The 22,766-nt window shown below is 39.9% G+C and overlaps 1 protein-coding gene across 2 annotated transcripts in view; it reads left to right on the top strand.

The window, feature by feature from the left end:
- LOC101570036 (liver carboxylesterase 1-like) overlaps positions 1-22,766 on the top strand; it is a 46,632-nt gene that overhangs the window by 2,207 nt on the left and 21,659 nt on the right. Inside the window, exons 2-10 of one of the 2 annotated variants that reach the window (XM_004637053.2) lie at positions 2,688-2,895; positions 4,728-4,869; positions 7,326-7,459; positions 10,389-10,542; positions 12,833-12,937; positions 13,721-13,825; positions 16,968-17,006; positions 20,496-20,636; positions 22,463-22,543. In XM_004637053.2, the coding sequence (XP_004637110.2) occupies positions 2,688-2,895; positions 4,728-4,869; positions 7,326-7,459; positions 10,389-10,542; positions 12,833-12,937; positions 13,721-13,825; positions 16,968-17,006; positions 20,496-20,636; positions 22,463-22,543 (1,109 nt within the window). The remainder of the gene's footprint in view (positions 1-2,687; positions 2,896-4,727; positions 4,870-7,325; positions 7,460-10,388; positions 10,543-12,832; positions 12,938-13,720; positions 13,826-16,967; positions 17,007-20,495; positions 20,637-22,462; positions 22,544-22,766) is intronic. The other variant, XM_023721759.1, reaches the window with a different exon arrangement.

The following is a 22,766-nucleotide window of genomic DNA, read 5'->3' on the forward strand; positions in this document are numbered from 1 at the left end:
AACCGGGGATTGAACTCAGACCCTTGTGCTTGCCAGGCAAGCTCTTATTCTACTGAGCCATCTCCCCAGCCCCTTCTTTTCTCTAAGATAGCTATATTTTAACATATTTCTAACTGTAGGTAGCAATAATGCTTATCAGGAGTTATATTGCTGCCTATATTGCTGTCTTACCTCTCAGTAGCTATATTGCTCTGGAATAGAGAGCTTCAGCCATATATGTCCTTGCGTGCCTCAGCTGTGGTTCTATCTTGACTTCAGAGCTCTATGCACATGCTCTTTTCCAATGTAGCTAGAGTTCTCTGTGCTCAGCAATTTAGCGCTGTACGACTGAATTTCCAACAGTCATTGTCTCAGATGATGTGTGGAAAAGAGGAATTAGAGGCTTGAATTACAATGGAGGGTTTTCACAGGAAATTTGAAGTGTAGTGAGGCCAACCCCTGAGGAATTGGTGTTCACTGCCAAGATAGTTTGTTATTTAGAATTGTGAAGACAAAAGATCTTGTTGATGCAGTGGATGGGATATGGCACAAGAAGCAGGTGTGAGGGTTCAGATCGATTGGACATCACAGGCCTCACAGAAGAAAGGAATCAGAACAGAAATTCAACTCTTGGTTAATACAGATCTATCATGAAAGACTTCAACATACAGGTGTGCCATTTGATAAGTAGAGAAATTGCAATTCAGAGGAATACGTACTCTCCGAAGATAATTGGTAAAATCATGTCCTGGTCACACTGGTACTGAAGCCAGATAATATGCATGTATTAGCCTCCTAAGATCACTGACATCAATAGGATTTTACCTTCTCTCAGGCTATGTAGCACTGTGAGAGAACTGGTATGGAGTAAAAAGCTCAGGAAGAACCTAAACTTGGAGCAGAATTGTCCTTTACTGCTGGTTGCATTGGAAATTCCATTCATTTTCATATTCAGGAAGTCCATATAGGCTGCATCCACGCCGAGAGTCATTTATGTGTAACATAACCTTCTTCATGCTAATCTATCAAAGCCTTGTTTGAGAATCAACCTTAAGGAATCAGAGTGTGAGTCTGTCCCATAGTGGACAATCTTTATAACCAAAATGGTGACTTCTGTTGTTTTCATTCTTGTTGAAGTCTCGCAAGACATTCAAACATTCACACTGGGATATCTGGCTTCAGCCTACTTTATGTAGCTGCAGTGTTATCATTGAACTAATCCAGACCACTTCTTGAAATTCCTGCTTCACCACCCTCCCCTCTTTGAAACACTCTGCACTCCTACCAGTTCCACTGCCTCTTCTCCCTTGGCTGCCCTGATTCTGTGCCCTTCTCCTGCCCCGTGCTGGTGGGTGCTCTCAGCCTCAACTGCAGCTATGTCTATGTTTTATTCTCAGAGCTTTCTCTTCTGTTGCACAGGTTTTCAATGAAGCCACACACATATATGATGTGCTTATGCATCTTCATCTGGATTACTGTGCCTGACTCCCACATGCCTCTTTACAGTCTTGTGACAGTCTAATTGTATTCCATCGTCTTCACAAGACTCTGATTGAGTCTGCTTTTAAATGTATGTAATATTTGGAGCCAGCATCATAAGGCTATTTTTTTCTCACTTTTCTTTGAGGAAACCACATCGTTTCAAGGATTGAATCCTCCTACACAGTTCCTCCAACACATCTCTCTTTATATTCCTAACATTATTCTCCTAAGTATAAAGAGGAATCTGTGTGTTACAGAAGCCTAGGAAAGCATAAAGAAATAAGGAACTCTGCAAGGCCATGAGAAATGGAAATCTCCATATATTTATTTCCCAGGAAGTGCATCTTAATGTGATCAATAATATATAGCAATAAAAGCAAAAGAAATAAAGAAATATACCCTTAATAAAATGTCCCATTTCTTTCTCTGCAGAAAGACCTGTTCAGGTAAATTTTACATGTCTATTATGCCCTTAGTATAAAAGTTTCCTGAAGTTTATTTGTTCACTAGAAAAACCCACCTATTTTTAACCTGTCTTTTAGGGCCTTTTCTGACATACCTGCACATTCCACAATTATATTTCTCTGTCCTGCATTTCATCTGATGATATTCATTTCCTGCTTTCAGCTTCCCACCCAAGCTCGGCATCTTCTCTCCTCTGCCATTTATACATTCCCATTCTGTGTTGAGTTGTTTACTTGTCATTAGTAGTGAACATCAGCTTTTGTGTACCAATGAATGACTCACTCCTTAACCCAGCCCCAATAACAACTTTCTGATTAGTGTACAAGGACACACTCTCTTTCCTCCTGGTGTTTAGACTGTGTGTGGCTCTTTGTTCCCATAAACTCAGATTTCCTGAAAAAAGAGGCCACCTGCTCTGCATGCTTTCATCCATCATGCAATGCAACACCAGGATTCTAATGGGCACACATTTCTAAGGTAAGGGACGCATACTGTGCTCATTCCCAGCTTCTCTCCGTTGTGTACAGACTTTTGCCTGGATTTTTTTCCTCTTGTCTGTTGCAATTTTCTTCTCTATGTAGGCTTTTGAGATAGCAAGGACAGTTTTCCTTATCCTCACTTTACTGGAGAGGAATCTGAGTCCTACCTAGTTGATTTGCGGAAATTATTCAAGCTTATGTGCGTAGGAAGAGGCAAACAGCAACTTGAATAAAGTTCTAACCTCATCCCTTTGATGTGTCTTCTTTCCTGTCTATGTCCAGCAGGGCACCTGTCCTCACCACCTGTGGTGGAAACCATGTATGGCAAAGTCCTGGGAAAGTATGACAGCCTGGAAGGATCTGCACAGCCTGTGGCTGTTTTCCTGGGAGTCCCCTTTGCCAAACCTCCTCTTGGATCCTTGCGATTTGCTCCTCCACAGCCTCCAGAGCCCTGGACTTACGTGAAGAACACCACATCTCACTCTCCTATGTAAGCCAGTGGGCTCATTCACAGGAGATGGTTGTGTTAGAGGGATGGAGGCATGCATGAGGAGGCAAGACATCAAATGTTTGATTTAAACTGTGTTCTAGAATTCTCTATAATACTGTAGACTCTTAGAAATATTTCCATTATTTCATCATGCTTTGTTTCTGTTAAGAATTATTATTGCACATCTGATATACTTTCTTAGAAAACATTATTGAACAATACAAAACACATCTGGTCATGAATTGTGCAACTGGCAGAGGGAGAGATAAATAATATGCAAATTAATAACTGACTTAGGTACTCTAAGATATTGTGCAGAATTCTGGAGTGAAGAGTGATCCAGTGAGAGAAAAGACATGTAATGATGATGTCTATTCTCCCATCTTAAGCCTTGGAATAGCTGAGAGGCAGTGGTGGATGACAGAATGATGTGGTATAGCATATGATTTGGGGTTAACTTCACAAGTTCTTCTTCGCAGGTGTGTCTATATTGCTATGCTCCAGTTGTCATGAATAGGTGAAACAAAAGTTCTTACCTTGTCTAGTTCATAGCCACCTCACAATCACCCCCAGTGCACCTCAGTCAATGGCTATCTGTTGGGTCTATCAAAATATTAGAACATTTCTTACAATGTACTTGAAGATAACCCAAAATAGCATGAATCTTCCTGTCCATGTGAACTTGGAAGGTTCTCTAAACTCATTGTTCCTCAATTTTCTTATCTATAAAATGCCATAAGTAACAGAGCCCCTGCCTGTGGTTGATCTGTAATTTCAATGAGTTAGTTCACAAGAACTTAAATTGGAGGGTGGCACACAGGGATAATTCAATATGGTCAACCAGTCTTAACCTGTGTTGGATCTTGGAGACCTCTTATTAGGGCAGCACACTGGATCATGCATCTTAGTGTGCTGGATATGCAAGACTCTTAAAGAAAGTGCTCACTTCACTTGGCTCTTACAGATTGGGGCCCTGAATATAAAGAAATTCATTCAATGTCATCCAGCACTTCTGGTTTCCTGATGCTGTCCCAAACCAGCGGGTCAGTCAACGAAGGTCACAGGCGGGAGAAGCGGGGAATTGAAGAGGGGACAAAGGACAGGAGACGCGAGAAATGAGGACAAGACAGGATTCTGATCAAGTTCCATTTATTTAGGGGAGGTTCTGGGTATATATAGTGGAGGCATAAGGAAATGATGTGTGCGGGTAAAAGGCCTGAGTAACTAGGCAACGGGACTATAACAGGAAGTCCCACCTCTGGGGCATAGCAAGAGACTTATGGGAAATAGGAGGGTTGAGAAGGACCATAAACTAAACTCAGCAGAGGAATAGAATTAATGGCCTCCCACATGATGCAAGAATGAAATGGAGTTTTCCAGTGATTACTTTCAAAATGCTTGTTGAATATGAATGTCTGATATTTGGGAAAGTTTCCCTAGGTGATGGAAGTCTACCAAGGACTAGAACTTGGTTAGTTGTTGGAGGAACATAATTGCCTAGCACTGCAAAAGAGAGTGGGGCTATCTTGATAATGAAGGAAATGCCATTGACCAGGATCAATCAGTTCATACACAAACTTTCGTCCCTGAAAAAGAGACTCTCCAACTCTCTGAAGGAAAACACTAAGTCTTTACCACACTACATGGTCTGTAAGGTTCACAAAGTCCCAGGATTTCCATCAAGACCTCTAGAAATCTCTTGCTCAAGTTAATTCCTCCATTCAGGCATGGTATTTACATATATAGGCTTAAACTCCCTGGAAAAAGGTAAGAACAAAGGCAAAACTGGAGGTTCCATCTAGTTAAAGTTTATGTTCTTTCTTCCCTTCCAGGTGTTCCCAAGATCCAGTTGCAGGGCAGACAAGTTTAGACATAGAGAACACCAGAAAGAGTATCACTGTCACGTTTTCTGAAGACTGTCTGTACCTGAATATTTACACCCCTGCTGACTTGACAAGGAAAAGTAGGCTTCCGGTAAGCCTGGGAACCATTTGGTAAGACTGGTGAGTTCCAGCACTTGGATCATTCAGTACATATCGGATGGTGATGAAGGATTCTTGAAGCAGAAGCACCACAGGACAGTGCAGATTCATGGGCCCAGAATTTCCTTTCATCACAGGAAATGCACATTTCCATTTTATGTTCTCTTGATCATTTAACTCATTTGGGGGAGAATTATATCCAAATGGAATATATACTGTAGATTTTCTAAGTTCATCATATTAACAGCAAGAAATAAATAATTATACTTCATTACTAGTTAGCTAAGATCTTTCTGATCCTATATAGCTAAGATTTAATTTTAAGGTAAGATAGAGCTGGAAATTATATTTGAGAAAACAAACCCTTCACCTTAATGATAAGCAAACTGGGTGGAAGATGAAGAAAAGGCAGTCACACACAGGGAAGGCAACACAAGACATTGGATCTTCTGATCATCAAACCAGTGTGTTCTAACTGGCCTGGGAAATGAAGCACATGTGCTGGTTTCTGCACAGCACCCATGTCAACTTTCAGTATCCAGAAAGTACAGTGAGGCCTTTCACTGTCCTGTGGCAGAGGTGTTGGTGAGATTTTCTCACATCTCCCTGATTGCTTTGGCTCTGGCTGATGTTTCCATGAGTCAGCATTTATCCAGTGAATTAAAGGTCAAAGGCAAGGCAGATTACAATTGTAGACCATGGGATGTGGAAAGCATACTGCAAGACAGGACATAGTCTCCAGCAATATCCTATTATAGGTCTCAGGTATTGTGCAGAAGTTTGTGATCTTAGGACTAGAAGTTATCCCTATATGTGCTTTGTAAGGCATAAGGAAAGGGGAAAATGTCCCTCATTTATTGATTCATCAATATATTCATTCATTCATTCACTCATTCATTCATTCATTCAACTAATTAATCACTCACTCAGTTTTCTCTTCTATACTCAGTGTTACTTGATTCGAAGAGGAGAAATATGCAACTATGCCCCCATTCATCATGCAGGTCCTGCCTTCAAAGATATTACAATCTTGACCACATAGCTATCCGTTAACTGCTCAGCATATCATTGACAATCATTTCTAAGGCTCAACCTCCACTCAATAATGACTCCTTTCTTGCCTTGGAGATATGCTCATGTCAGAGGTTAAAAGCAATGGCGGGGTGGGGGGGGGCTTCCCCTTAGCTCAGTTCTTTAAGTGGCAGCTTCAACAAAGCAGTCAGACTCAGGTTGCTGTGGTTCAATCCCCCAACTCAAGCCAGCCAAAGCTGCCCTGAAGACATTTGGAGAAAAAAAAAGCAAAAGGGTCTTCAGGAGATAGAAAACAAGAGACGTTCCAGCTGTAGACAGAAGCTAGAACTACAGGATCCTCCTTTGAGTGAAATATACGTGAGAACAATTTCTTAATTTCTCTCAAACTTTCTTTCATCAAATAAAATAATACCTATGGGTATCTGGTTATGAGTACCAAGCTTTTTGGCAGTCTGGACATGTTCATAAACCGGCACCAATGAACACAATAAGAACTGACTTTCTATAGTGTAGCCATTGATGGCAGTCAATAGGAAGCCTAATACCTGAGTGCTGGACCATTCTGCATGGGCAAGTTCAGCAGCTACCGGTTAATAGCCATGGCAGCTTATGCAGATATTATTTTCCAGATTTCCCCTCTGTTACATGGGAAAATATTAGTGTTTGCCTGGTGAATGTGTTATTTAAAGACCTTAATATAGGCATGGAGCTATTTTAGTGGATTTTTTATTAGAAGAATTACAGTGTGGCTGTTGTTTTATCTTCCCACACCATCCTTAAATGTGAACTTTTGAAATACAGTAACTAGGACTATGAGCTGCTGCATCCCCTCTCATCTTCAACTCTGATCTCTGCCCTTGGCACATAGTAGGCTCTCAGATAATGTTAATTAAATCACTGAAGATTGATGAAGGAAGAGGGGATGAGGTAGGCTCAGGAAGGTGGGAGGATTTGGAGTTAGAGAGAAGGCATGGAAAGAAAGATCACTGTCCAGGCCATTATGCATCTTGAGAGAATCATCCCTGCATACATATTTAATTCCCCAGTAAAAACTAAACTGAGATGAAGCTGAAGTACCAGATCTTCCCATGATCATGTCATCTGGATGAATGGTCAGGCAGAAGGATGGTGTAGTGTTGGGCTTTGTGGCTTGCATAGTGATATTCTTAGGAAAAAACAAATAAAGTCTGGGGAAAAAAGAGGGGACACTCAGGCATATTGAGTAGGGTGATGTCCTGGAACCCAAGTGGGAGAGTAGAAGAGCAACAAAGAAGTCATTTGCAAATGTGATGGCCACTGTGAAGTTTAAACTGTGGGTGCTCTGAGTGAGGGATGGGAGCAGAGAATGAAACCAGACCATGTCTGAGATCCTTCCCAATTCTGCTTCCTGTAAGCCTTGTGGATGTGTCTGTGTAGGTGCTGGTATGGATCCATGGAGGTGGTCTGTTGTTTGGTGGAGCACCACCCTATGATGGACTGGCTCTTGCTGCCCTTGAGAATGTGATTGTAGTGACCATCCAGTACCGTCTGGGCATCTGGGGCTTCTTCAGGTAAGATTCTGGCCTCTTCACACATTAGCTTTTGAGTTGGTATGTTTTGTGTGACATGAAAACTACCTGACACTAACTGATTATTTTAAAGAAACAAATTTATTTGTTTTATTCCATCACCAGGGGTTTCATTCAATTAGTCTTTGGTGACAGTTCTCAGGCTGTGTCACAACATGGTGGAGATCAGAAGGGGAATATTTAGTATACAAAATATGCCACAGGAGAAGACAAGGAGTCAAGAAGGAGAAGTCAGAGGCAAGCTTCTGTTTTGTAGCAGATTATTCTTTCAGAACTATCCAGCATCTCATTGGATCTATATTAAACTCTTCTAAGGACAGTTGCCCCAGTGATCTAGGATACAGTTACATTAGGGATCAAAACCTCAGCACAAGAACATTTGGGATAATGGGCCAGGAACCTCATGCAAACCAAACTATAGTGGCAGCCACATAAAATATATGAAGTTAGAGTTGGCATTATGTCTCTCTTAAGGCTTGTAATAATGCATAAAGTTTTCTTGTTATTGTACCCCAGTAAACTTTCCACTGATCAATCACACATTTATTGTGAGATTTTGCATGGTTTTTAGTCCCTCTGCCTGGAATGCCTGATCACCCTATCAAACTCTTATTCATTGTGGAAAGCCTAGCTTTCATATTATTGCCACTGAAATATTCATTTACTTTTTACCTGTGCTGTATCCCAGTGCCCACCAAAGTCAGGAAAGGAGCTTTTTCTCCTTTGATGGGAGTGAGCATTCAGTAGAGAAATTAAGTGCTATACATCTCGGGGGAAATAGGAAGAGGCAGTTTCAGGGAGGAAGTGTAGATGTATTTTTACTGAGACAGACTTCCAACCAATTCACTGCCAGCCAGGGTCTTCTCATACAGGACGATAGTGATCCAACAGCTCTTGCTCCTGCCTCATGGGATTTCTCACCACCAGTTACAGAGACCCTCTCTGAAGGGCTTCCTTCAATTTCTGCCAAGCTACAACCTCCTGGGTGCTCCTTCTCAGCTGCTTTCTTACTTTCACCCCATTTGCAGTCCTCTCTTTCTCTCTCCCCTTCTCCCCTAATCCCTGAGCACTTTTACAACTTCTCATTTGGAGTATTGACCCCCCCTTTGTAAATTTTTTTATAGTATAGATTAAAAAATTGTTATTCTTTTAAAAAAGATAACTATCAATGAAACAGTTTCAAAACAAGTTAGTAGGATAGTTACAGTAATCGATACATTGCATATTGTTGTCTTCATAGCAGTGATTCAGTGGACCCCTTTTACTGTCAGGTGGCATCATTTGATATCCTCTCCCATTTCCATGGATCTCTACAAGATGCCTCCCACTTGCACCTATATACTGTGATGTCCAAGAAGCACCCTTACCCAAGAAGGATCTTCCTCTCTTACCCAAAAGCCCATAGTGCATTTTCTAGCTCTATCCTTCCTGTTTCTCAAGATACCAGTCAACTGGGAGGAACCTTTTCTTAATTTTCTCTTTTTTTAAAATTTGGAAGCAGATACTTTATTAACTGACCAAATCATAAAAATACCATGGTAGATACCTTAGTTCATCCTTCTAATAAATAAACTTGTTGATCTGGTCTTTCCTATTTCCAGTATCTCCACCTTCCATAAAATGGGTGGTCATTTTCTTCAGTCCACCTCACAGAGATGATAGTTTGAATAGCCACAGGAAATTATTTGCCTCTTTGAAGCATTTTTCAACAGTATAAATCTCATGAATCAGATCCTCCATGTAGCTGATGCCATATTTACCAAGAGATTGAGCAATCAATGAGTTATCTGTCAAGGCAATTCTCTTCTTACTGAGTTTGCCATAGCCACTCTTGTATATTAGTCCATTCACTGACTTCAGGTTTGGTACCCCCAAGCAATGTATGGCTCCATAATTCTCAGCATGTTAAATGAAGCCTTGTCAAGCTTAACAGAGGTACCATTGAGGATTTGGTGAAGGTGAAGAAGCTGCAGCACCTTACGGACCTTTGGGCTCACACCATTGATATCCCTAATCCAGATGACAAATACCAGTTTGGGCTCTGCAGGGACATGGACATTGCCAACTTTTCTCACCATCCTAGCCATTCTGATCTCAGTTCTGTACATCTGTCTGTACTCCTTATGATAGTGCCTGGCTTTTTCATAGATGAAATTCCTCCTCGCCTTGTGAAGCACCTTCTGGGAAAACTTCTTTCTCAGGTACTTTATCTTCAACTCTGTGAAATGTCTTTGCTTTTTCTTAATGGTTTATGGCACAATAGGAACCTTCTTTTTCTAGTCTCTATACTCTCCATGTTTCCAGCCTGAAAAGAAGAAGTCCTCAATTTTCTTTCAATACTTCCACTTGGTCAGCAAATCTTACTGGCTCTAACTTTGAAATGCATTTATCCAACCATTCCTCACCTATTCCACTCTCAGACTAAAATCAAAGATGCACAGCTCCTTTATTTAGAACTTTACCAAATGCTAAAGCAGCAGAGAAGCTTTCAGCAGTCATGGGATCTAAAATATCACTGCATTGTCCCACGACTGCTTCTTTCTTTACCAGGTGTTATTTTTCCTAATGTCACTTTCAATAGTGGAAGGAATAACTTCTCTTTATTTGTTTGTAGAGTATCATCTAAGCTGAGTAAATACAGAGATTTTTGCCTGTTCTTTTCTTAAGTGCAATCTAGGCCTCAGGTCATTCTTTGATGAACAGTAGATGGTCAGTCTGAGTAACTGGAAGAATGAAGGTAAAGTACTCCATTGAATACTGCTATAGGAATGATAGGCAGAGTAAGGCCCCTATATCAGGCACACAGAGCCCAGCCCCTTATTCTGGAAAAATGAGAGACCTCAGATCATTTCAGTTCTAAAAGCATCACTGTGATAGTTCTGATTTCTACCCACCTTTCTGTCTCTTGCAGTACAGGGGATGAACATAGCCCAGGGAACTGGGGTCACTTGGATCAAATTGCTGCACTGCACTGGGTTCAGGACAACATTGCCAACTTTGGGGGCAATCCAGGATCAGTGACCATCTTTGGACAGTCAGCAGGAGGTGAATGTGTCTCTGTTCTTGTAAGTCTTCTGGCCACCAGACACCCATCCTAGACTTGCTATGGGTGCTGGTGAAATGTCTTGGGAAGCAGCTATTCCAGTCATGGGTGCCTCTCTGTACTCTCTATATGACTTGTGTTCATTGCTGAGCTTACTAAGTGCTCATATCAGCTCATGAAGAACCCAGGCTCAACTTTCAATACCCTGCAGGTGGCTTAGAGACAGATTAGTTTCCTGGGACTGTAAGAATTTACAAATTTAACTGGCAATAGCAATATTACTCTTCTTTCCCCTTGAGTTTTCACTATTCTTTTTAATCACTTTTATTGTTTATTAGTGTTTTAATTTATTAATTTTAACTGGTAATTTAATTTATTAACTTTATTGATTTAATTTGGATAAGCATAATAATGATGTTCATTACAGGGAATTTGTTCTCGTATATGTTGTGTCTTAATTTTTTCCCCCAACACCCTCCTTTCTATTCAACCCCTCTTCCTATCTTTATTTGCAAGGCTTTATTTATGTTTTATCCTTCTTTTTTTCATTTTTAAATTTCTTTTCCTCCCTTTCCCCTCTCCTCTTCCTGGATTCCTTTTGTTTTCTTTGTTTCTTTTCTTTTTCACATTAAACGTTATACACTTTGGTCCTTATTTACATGTACAGATTCTCACAGCAGAGAAACAATGCTATACTTCATCATTTGTCCCATATTTATTTCACTTAACAGTATGTTGCCAAGGTGCATCCATTTTCCTAGAAATGCCTCAATTATATCCTTCATTATGGTTGAGTAGTAGTACTCCATTTTACAAAAGATAATCTTTTTTTTTGTCCATTCCTCTGTCGGTGTGTATTTGGGTTGTTTCCAAGATTTTACTTCCAAAAACATAATTGTGCATATATCACCATGGTCAGAAGTTTCTGAGCACCAAATATCACCTTATTTCCCCTGGTAAAGTAGGGTTGATATAAACTGAATACAGTAACGTCAAGGATGTGACTTGATGCTATAGAGCACACAGGGGCTTCCTGTAAGGTGCTCTGACAACTTGTCCATGTCTAAGAGGGAGGACAACACTCTTGGGACTATGGATAAAATTGGACCTGGCCAAGCAGGTGAGAAGAAGGAAGTAGGGAAATTGAAAGCAGAGGGAGATAGTGACAGGATGGTATAGGAATGTTATGACACAGAACCAACCTGGAGTGTTGAGTTGTGCTGCTCTTATGGGGATTGGGACTGGAAGACACTCATTCATGTTAAAGAGGCTGTTAGGAATCTGAAGAGATCAATCAGGCTTTCATTATTGGGCAATTATGAGCCTTATTTTATGTTTTTCCCACAAGGTATTAGTTTCATAGTTGAATATCCAAAAGATGATTTTGCATATACTTTATAATACAGAAAGGTAAAATTGTTAAGCCCAATAAACAAAATGGTCATCTGTATTTCCACTATCTACAGTAGTCACTGTGGAACATTAGCAGAATGTTTTCCACGTATTTTCATCTGTGTATCTATACACCAAACATCGTACCACTGAACAACAACTATAGCTCTTTCATGATGATTATATTGTTGGAATAAATTCTAACTAATGGAGATTCTGAAACAGAATTTGTTTCTGTAAATGTTAAGTGTCTTCCCAACAGTTTGATTGTTGTCATGGGCATATTCCACACACTTCCAATGTTATTCTCTCTTGTCAGCTCTCACCCCATCCCTTTAAAGTTCTCTAGGGACAACAGTACCCAGAGTGAGACTGGAAAGCAAGGAGGAATCTGGAAAACTTCCATATCTACTCAGTGCTATTGTCTTTTTTTAGAGAGAAAAAAACAGAAAAAAGAATCAATAAAATCAATATCAAATTTTACAACAAGATGAAAAGAAACTAACAGTGATTATAAAATTGAATATTGTTGTGTGTCAAACTATCTGCTCAGATTACAAGACAGAGGCAGGCAAAAAATATATAAGTACAGGGACAAAAGAGATGGTACAGTAGAAAAAGCACTTGCCTTGCAAGCACAAGTGCCTGAGTTCAATCCCTGATTCTGCAAAAAAAAGACATATATATATATATATATATATATATATATATATATATTATTCCTTTCAATGAAATAATAGAAATTCATATTACAATTATCCTAGCTATCTTGTTATAGCTATAACAAGCTATACTGAGGGCCCAGTGTCTTAAGGTGAATGGACAGGGTAGAAGAATGGGTAGATGGAGTCTTAAAGCATAAGTGAGTCACTGATCTCCACGCTTTGAGAATTAACTTCCACCCTCCTCTCCCCTCCCAGGTGCTATCTCCCCTGGCCAAGAACCTCTTCCACAGGGCCATTTCCCAGAGTGGTGTAGCCCTCACTCCTGGTTTGTTAAGCAAGGATGCTAAGCCTCTGGCTAAGGTATGACTCATGCTAACCATATAATGTATATTTTCTTCACCTTGCACAGATATGGTACATTCTCTGCCCTCCTGGAATCCACAGAGGAGTTTCTTGCTATGAAATTCCAAGGTATCATCAGATGCTGAACAGATCACTGAAGTGAGAATAGCTGAGCAGGAAGAGATACTCCAAGTCTCATATTTAACCATATTTCATACTGTGTAGAATACCTTTCAGTGAATCATCTTACCCATGTCTCCTGCAATTCTGTATAAGCACTACTCTGTGGGAGACAGGACACATTTTATTCAGCACATCACTTTTCCTAAACCTACAAGAGAATTGCAAAGATGGCTTTCAGTGATGAAGGGGAAAAAAGATGTCAGGATGTTAAGGGGCTTGCTGGAGATCACATAGCCAGGAAGTAGAAGAGTTCAGATTTGACATCAGACAGTGAAATCTTGAATGCAGTCTTTGACTTCCATGCCGAAGAACCACTTTTGAGATATCCAACTTCCAGAATATTGTGTTTATCCATCAAATATTTATATGTGGTGCTTGGGATAATTATTATGGCTATTTCAACAGATCAACTATCAGTGATTGTGTTACTGGATCATGCCCATTTATGAATGAAACAACAACTCTTGGATAAAAGCAAACCTCACCGCTGCTGGTGCAGATTATGTTCAACTACCTTCCACTGCATTTAGACACTGAATTTGTGATAACAGATAACACCCCTTTGAATACATTGATAAAAGAAAGAGACAGTACTTTGGAACTCTGTTGTTATTGCAGAAAATTGCTGTCACTGCTGGGTGTAAAACCACTTCCTCAGCTGTCATGGTTCACTGCCTGCGCCAGAAGACAGAGGAGGAACTGTTGGAGACCACACTGAAACTGGTAGGTGTCTCTGTTCTTGTGGTAACTGTGTACTTGACCCTACACTTCATCTCTTCAGCTCTTCTCTTTCCCTGGTTAAGCCATCTGAGATAGTTTCTCCTTTTCAGCAGCACAGTTAGGCTGCTAATCCAAAGTGGGAGTTTGACTTTTTCTTTCTTTCTTTTTTTTTTTTTTTTTGTTATGAAGTAGCACAGATGTCAAAATATCCAACACTAATCTAATGAAAACCTACATAAACTTTTATGGTTCTTTCTACCAAAGTCTTTTGATATTCATGTTTTCAAATGTATTTTAAGAAATTGAATACACTATATTTCTGCAAGGAATTAGCATCCTGAATTTGGGGAATAGGAACATTAAGTACTAAAGTTTTTTTTTAAAAACATCACAGTTCATGTTGATTTATTTATAAGCTATACAATATTCTACTTATATAAGTAACTTCAATTTAATTCAATATAAATTTATAGAATTTATATTAAATTCTACTTATATAAATGAAGACAATTTATTTATATATATCATTGGCCTATATTTCTGCAGTATGTGAAAACTGACTAAATTAGGATAGCCTGGTAAGTTGAGAAGAGAACATCACTTTTTGAGTTCTGTCTGTTCATAAGACATGATCTCCTATAAAATCACAGTGTTAACTTTGCTTTATAGTCAATTAGAATGACCCTAGCATAGAGTTCCCTGATCTATATTTCTATCATCCATCCATTCATTCATCCATCCATGCATCCATCTTTTTCATCTATACATCCTTCTACCCAGACAATTCATTTATAGTTTTAGATCAATCAAGTGTTTACCCACACATAATATTTCCTTTGTTTGTTTCTCCTATGTTCATCTCAGTGAGTTACAAGCCATCTGATAGTTCTCTCTCATTCCTGAAACAAACTTTCTGACAACCAAAATTAAAAGAGGAAAGTTTTGCTTAGCTCACAGTTGGAGAGGTTTAAGTGAATAATTGTTTAATGTCATAGCAGTGTGGACTGTAAGACAGGCATTGCAGAGAAGAAACTGTGCATGTGGGAAAAATTTAGCAGAACAACAAGAAACAAGACAAGTTGATTTCTGTATCTTCCACTGTATTCAGGCTACCAAGATCAGGCTGGTATCAAACCAATCAGGAGTATGATCCTGGCACCTTTAAACCTAACATTGCACAGTGTATCAGCCATCTCTGAAAAAGTCCCACCTGTGACTGTATGAGACTTTGGATGGACACCTCAACAAAAGCCATAACATCAGGAAAATAATTCTATGTCTTCACCCTGTACTCCAAAAGCAAAGACACATCTGTCACTTACCTGCTAGTTGTCACTGGTATATCCATATATCCATCCAATTAGGTTGCATTAAACAAATATCCAGTCATCTCTCTGTGCTAACTATATTGAAGGGTGCTCTCAGATGAGAGGAGCTACACTAGCTACTATTTAATCAGGGAGTTTCATTTTTCCTTATTAATTATGAAAGTAATTTATGAATTGGCCAGATCTGTCTTCACAAAGAACTACACAAAGAGAAACAAAGTCATATAGTGAGTGTGTTAAGCATAGTGGGAGTGCAGAAAGGAAACATGCTCATAATAGCCAGCAGTCATGGATCTTAGGGAAGGTGACCCTTGCACATTGATGGAAGGTCATGGCCATGTGTCATCACAGGGAAGCTTAGCAAGACAGCCCTCAAGAGAAGAGCATGCAGAGCCCATGGAAACTGCTTCCTTCATGGGAACATTTTGATTGTGGTCTCATGAGTTACCTGAGCTTCTCAGTCCTCTGTCTAGATCTCAACCATGAAAGAAACTTCTGTATCTTCAGGGTAAGCTGCTAGTGCTATGTTTTGCCATTGCATTCACAGACTGACTCTACCATGGCACTGTTTCAGTCTAGGTTCATCATATCAACTAGGTTTAAACAAGATATCCAAGAAATTAAGTCATTGCTCTTTTATGATACTTGAAAAGAGGAAAACATTTTAGTCATTCTCCTTGTGGTACTAGAAGGCTTAGATTACACAAAAATAATTGATGACTTAGGGGAGACTCTGAGAACCTGAGATCCCAGTACATTCTGGGTTGGCTACCACACCTGTTTAGGCTACCCCTCATAATGGAGAAATTTTCTCTTGGTGAACACATAGGTCACCAAACTATGTAGGTGAGACCCATTAGTTTTTCAGAACCTGTGAAACCTTGCAATACTGGGGAAAACACAACAAAGAAAAGCACGAGTTGAAATCAGATTCTGTGGTTTTGTGTTAGTCAGGTTTTCCTAATGCAAAATGAGGTAGCTCCTTTCAATTAGGACTTGAAGAAAAAAGCATTTTAATGCAATAAAGTCTTCAGTCAACTGAAAATTTCAGAAACAGGTGACTTATTTCCACTTCATTGGATCTAAGTATTATTATAAATTTATCTGTGTTGTTCACTCGGTTTTTACTCCCCTTTGTTAGTTTGTCACTGAAACACATATATCACTTGGTGAGGGGAAAAGAGAGCATCATCCTGGGCTTCCATCTGTTTAGAAATCGTCTCCCATAAGATCACAGTGTTAACTTTGGTATACAGTCAATTAGACTGACCCTGGCATATATGCATCCTTATAGCAATCTATTAATTTGAGGATATAAAGACTCAAAGTCATATATAGATACTTGAAATCACAAAGTGGCAGAAGAGGGAAACAGATGAAGTATGATGAGAATGCCCTCAGTGGTCACTCCATCCCATCTCTTCTCCCATCAGTCACTGAAGCTATCACAGTTCTGTCACTCTAGTCAACTTTCTTTCACTTTATGCAAGAGGTGAATTGAGATGATGTTGCCAAGTTGAACATTTGCATGAAAGGATGTCAGAGATACTAAGAGAAGATATTTACTCAAAGATTTCCAGTGATCCTGATTCTGGGTTCCAGGGTATAACACCCCTCCCCTTGCTGGTGCCTGAGCCTACCTGATCTACTTGTTGCCCTGTGCTTGTATGCAGGACAGCCTGTGGGGAATCATTTTTCTCTAGGTCCAGAAAAAGATGAAGCAGAATTAAAAATAGAGTGACTCTGTGGCACAGATTAAAGATGAGCTTTATCATGAGGAGGATTTCTCACAGCATCATTTTTCTTTGTCTTCACAGAATTTTTCTACTCTGGATTCTTTTGGAGACCCCAGAGAGGTAAGGATTTTTGTTTTCTTGACTATAAGTTTTGATCCTTTAAACCTTTTAAGCTCCAATTCACAATGAAAAAAATCTCTTTTGTGGAATTAGAGTTCCATTTTAGGGACATATTGTTGAGGCCCAGAGTGGATCATGACTTTTGAAGGTAACCTAGACAGTAAGATCATAGGCAGGATGAAGTACATTACCCTAAGCCCAAAGCTGTGCTCCTGATCATCAGATCTGTGTACACTGGGCATATATACATTTCCTCATTCACATTTTCTTTTTTGAAAAGCTTCTGTGAAGACACTTGACCAGAATATTCTATTATCATGAGGTGGAGGAAACAGCATAGGAGCCCAGGATCCTTCACTGAGCCCAATCTCATAGGAGGACATAAGGCTAATTATCCATGCAAAGAAGCAGCCTGTGATTACAGCTCTCCTCCCAGCACCCAGGAAACCCGCTGAAATCCTCCATTGCCCTCACTCTCAACTGCCTGTAACTGTGAAAGAGAAAGGGTGCAATGGGGTGAGAATCCGGCAGTGTTGCAAATGTAAATAGCAACATCAGGGATTGATAGAGTGGGTGTATTCAGCAATGTTCTTGTCACTGAGACAAAATACCTGGCACCCACAGCTTGAAGGAGAAGAGGTTTATTTTGGCTTGGAGTTTCATTGGATTGAGTCTGTGAAAGACTGACTCTAAGACAGAAATGCCATGGTGGAAGGGTCTGGGGTAGGACAGTTCTTCACCAACTGCAGACAGGAAGCAGAAAGAGACGAGTAGAGTCTGTCTGTGCACACATCCTTCCAAGTAACCTGTCCAACTTGACCAGATGCCCCACCAAACATGAGACTTTGTGGGGACTTTGACATCAAGTTGGTGATGAGGGAGTACAGCTGCAAAAGAGGGAAGCATCCAGCACTCAAGAAACCTGGATAAGAGTGTTGGAGGCAGGGTTATGAGAAACTCAAATGCCTTGTTGCAGGAAGTCTGTGCGTTTGTAGAGGAGGCAGTGAGGGTAGCTGAAGGCTGTAGGCTCAGGTCAAGAGGCTGGGATGTGGAAGTCACTGACTAGATTTTTGAGTCAGCAAGAGATAGGAGGTGCTTAGAGGCTCTGAATTGAACAGTAATGTATCTTATATTTTACATCACACTCTGAGTCCCACTTGCACTGAAGAGCAGAGGTAGGTCAGGTGCAGAGGGAGCAGAGACTGCAAGTTGGGGACAACCCACTTCTGCAGCCCAGTCACAGGATCCTAGTTGATCACACCAGGGCTGGTGAGTGAGAAACAGATGTGTGGGTGAAATCTAGATGTGCCTGGAGGGAGAACTGACAGGGCCTTCCAATAAGCTGGGTTTTGATTGTGAGGAAAGGAAGATGCCCTGACTTTTCTCAGCCCAGCAAGATTGTGCAGATGGCTTCACAGGCAGCCACCCATGTCCCCTGAGTAGACAGTGGCATTACAGTTGTTTTCATGGTTTCTGGTTGTAGTGATCTACCATGGGTGCTTTCCCAACAAGACTTTCATTGCTTGACTTCAGAAATTTTATTACATACTGCCTCCCTTTTTTCCTCCACATTTCTGCTGTGAACGTTATCATAAGACTTGTCTTTGTAAACTTAAGGTAGAATATATCATGGCCCATCCTCAAAGAATGATCTTGTTTAAAAGACACACTGACTTTCTTTTAATTAGACCAAAACATAGCTGAAGGGTAAGGATGTGTCACATATTATGCAGAAAGCATGGTCCACCACCTAGCAACAACACAGGTTCCTGCCATGAGGTATTCCTTCAAGCTCACTCCATCTACTATCCTGATTTGGCTGAGCACAATGACATCTTTGTGCTTTTGCTCAAGTGTTTTCTACTTTTGAGAAATTCCCGCCTTTCTTTTCACTTGGCTATAGACTTCATCCTCACATTCTCAGGCTTTCTCCAGTGGCATCGGTTTCACACAGTGCCTGTTCAGTACTGTCCGACTATTGTAGTAGGATTTAGCTCTTGTCTTGATCTTTTCTTGTTCTCAAATAGGGAACCACATCACAGTTAGGCACATTTAGTGCTACACTTAAAAAGCTTCTGCTTTATTGATAAACAGAGAAAACTGATCCTCAAAAATCTGGAATTCTGTAATTTTGAATTCATTTACTTGTTGAAATGTTTTTGTTGCCCCAAATCAAGTCTTGCTGGACTCATGTGATTATTTGCAAATATGTGCAGAATGCAGAGCAACTTGAGAAGCATGTCCATGTGTCCATGGAATGTTGAAGGAGAAAATCTTATTGTTCCATCTCTCATAAAAAGAAGTATCTTTTCTGTCATCTCTGCAGTGGACCTTTTTTGGTGATATTGTTTTTATTAATGATTTCTCAGTTTAAGACAGTTCTCAAGTATAGTGTTTAAGTGCCGTCTCATGTTCCTAAGCACAGGACGCTATTGATTTATGAAAACAGAAGCATAGAACAGTTGAGGAGATAGGTTGGTGGTCTAAGTGCCTGCCTGTCAGGCACAAGGACTCTTGTTTGATCCCCAGTACAAAATGCTGTTCTGGTTCCAGAACCACAGATGTGCTTTGCTGGCTCTGAAACTGGTGATAGTAACACACATGCCTGAGACAAGAGGATCACTTTAAGTCCTAGCTGTGGAGCAAGACCCTGTACCAATTAAGTAATTAATTAAAAAAGAAATGTAGAAGGTACATGTACTTAATTCAGCCTTCATTAATGAGATTCTTCACCTTTGTTTCAGTGTTAATGAGTTAATAGTCCAAAATAAGAAGAGAATTCCTTATCTTCATGTAAAACTACTCTTGAAAGTAGTAAGGAAATACTTTTGTGCATGATATAGGTGAGCACAAAATGTTAAAACAGCTAATTCGAGTGTTCATGAGATTGTGAATTTGTAAAAAGCATAGTACATGGCATTTTCATGAGCAGGAACCACAAACTTTAAAATTGCCTTAGTCCAAGTCAGAAAAATCTTGAGCCCTTGCCAGGTGTTGTATTATCACAAATAAGTCTTGCATTTAACTAAATCTCTGCACAAAGCTTGTGTTGTACAAGTCTTTAAATAAATATCTACCTATAAAACAAAATTGATGATAATGTCATAGAAGGCCCCAGGAACCAACTCCAATGAACTAACTCCAACATCTCCTTTGGAAAATTACTTAGTATTCACTACTTCAGCATTCATGCCATTTTGCATGCATAACTAGTATAAAGCATCAGATACAAATTTATCTATATTGTAATAATGGATATTTACATTTTAGTGGTGATTTACCTTCTCCTCTTCCACAAACATCACCTCAGCACCCCAAAATTCACACATACCTGCCCTTGGTGTCTCCCAGACAGCCCTGAGTTTATCTGGACACTAGACCTCTGCCAGAGGAGCCTGTGGTCTTGGCAAAACCCACATCCAGTCAGAGAGAGCCATAATCCTGTTATCTGAGGCAGAGAAATAACAGGCATTGTGCTATCCTCCCCAGCACAGTCTTTTAGTGCCCACTGTGATCGATGGAGTGCTGCTGCCTAAGGCACCTGAAGAAATTTTGGCTGAAAAGAACTTCAACACTGTCCCCTACATGGTAGGAATCACCAAGCAAGAGTTTGGCTGGCTGCTTCCACTGGTGAGTATGTACAGATCCCTTAGACAGAGACACACCTTCCACACCCTCAGTCCTCACTTGGGTGCTTCACCCTTAAGAAACTCTTTCTAAGACAATTTTTGATTGTCTTTCCATTAAGTAATCCTGAAATGGCCTGGTTCATGCATTCTTCAGAGGTAGGAATTGTGTAGCTTGTCAAAATGGAGGAATCTCAGAAAGGTGAAGAAGTTGGGGAGTCCAGGAGATTTTATCTGGGGTGCAACAACTTCCACCTGTGCCCATACTATTGCTTCCATAGGTCTCCACCTGAGGTCTCAGGTATATAATTGGAAAGATTGAAAGAAAGTCATTTTATTTCAGATACATTTGTCTCCTAAAATGGAAGAAGCATGTTAATTTATCAATCATAAATAAAAGTATGCTTCCTTTTTATACTTTTCTGCTAGATAGTTAAGACCAAGGTAAAGCAAGATGTATATAACAAGAAATATAACTTTTGTATGTGACAAGATCAGTCAAATCCCCTCAGGATTTATCCTGAAACCCCGTACCACAGTTTATAGATCCTTTGTCAGTGTCAGCCATGTAGATGAGTCATGGCCATTGATTGAACAATTTGCTTTCTGTGAAAGCCTAAGAGAATGTTTTCTCTCCATGTGACTCTCCTTAGGCACATTCTATAAAGCCATATTAATATTCTGAGATGTAAAAGACTCAAATCAACAACTTCTGACACAGTCAGTCCTATTTATAACTCACTACTATTATGGACTACTGGACTATATTGGAATATTTTGGTGAATTCACACACCTACAATACTTACATGACAATGGAATACCCATCTCTGACAAAACTAATCAAAAGGGCACACAAATGAGGGAACATTTTGTATCTGTATGCTAAAAATAGCTAGGATAGATATACAGCTACTTTCTCTTAATTTAGTGAATATAACGATTTGTACTAATAGTGTTTGTGGATAGGCTATCATGTCTGCATCTTGTACTATGAATAACCACTAAGAAGACAACAATATACACTGTATTAATTATTAAAACTGTCCTATTAATCGATTTTGAAACTGTCTCATTGCTATTTGTTTCTCAAAGAAATTATTAAAAATAAAAAAATAAATAAAGTAAAATGAAATACAAATTTGTACAAGTCAAAGCACTGGGACAGGTTTTATTCAGTAATTTGATTGCGATAGAGAAAAGACCAAGCATGTCCTGAACTCAACTCCCTAACATCAAAGCCTGGAGATGTTCAAGGCTGGATGAGTGAAACAAGTATGAAGGTGTGAGGGGGGCATCTGCCTTGTTAAGCCGCTGGGTTTATTCCCCCACGCTATCTGCAAGAGAAACAGACTCATCTTCATGACAGGAGGCAGAGCTGTAAGTTGAAGTGAGGCCCCCACAGAAGTTAGACCTCCATTTTCCCATTGGGACTGTCAGACAGATCAAGAGTTATCTGTCCAGATGTTTATATATTTAAAAGACATGTCAAAATATTTTAAAAAATAACTTTCAGATATTTGAGGAAACTTTTTTGGGTGAGATTTATATTTCAAATGGAGAAGAAGGGAGAATTGTAAGGTTTCTAAAGCAGCTGCTCTAAGAGAGTGCTCATAATTTCCACATATGGTAGTACGGATGGTAATTTTGTTTTCTTCAGTTATCTGGGTCAGGGTGTTCCAGATATAAGTTCATTAATTTCATAGATAATGTCACAGTGATAAAAGATCTAGGACTATCAGGTCCCTGCACAGAAGCTTCATTCTACATTGTTTTGGTTAGTTCCTGATATTTCAATATTACTCAGAAATGTTTAACCATTCTTTTAACAGATATTGGGTAATCCAATCCCTGAAGATAAGCTAGATGACCAGATGGCCATATCTCTCTTATGGAAGTTCTATCCGTTTACTGTAAGTATGTGGGAAATTATGGGCATTAGTAGAACAAAAAGTAAGGTTGGGAGAGGGCTTGTCAAAAGTAACAGACCGGAGTGAGTGAGACGACCCAGGCTGCGAGATCCTGAACAGACCCAGAGCACAGGCCTGGCGAGTGAGTGAGACGACAGAGGGCCTGGCAGGATCCTAAACAGACCCAGAGTGCAGGCCCGGCGGCAGAAAGAAGTGGAGCACAGCA

This window comes from Octodon degus, unplaced genomic scaffold (assembly GCF_000260255.1).
Source record: "Octodon degus isolate 3935 unplaced genomic scaffold, OctDeg1.0 scaffold00085, whole genome shotgun sequence".
NCBI lineage: Eukaryota > Metazoa > Chordata > Mammalia > Rodentia > Octodontidae > Octodon > Octodon degus.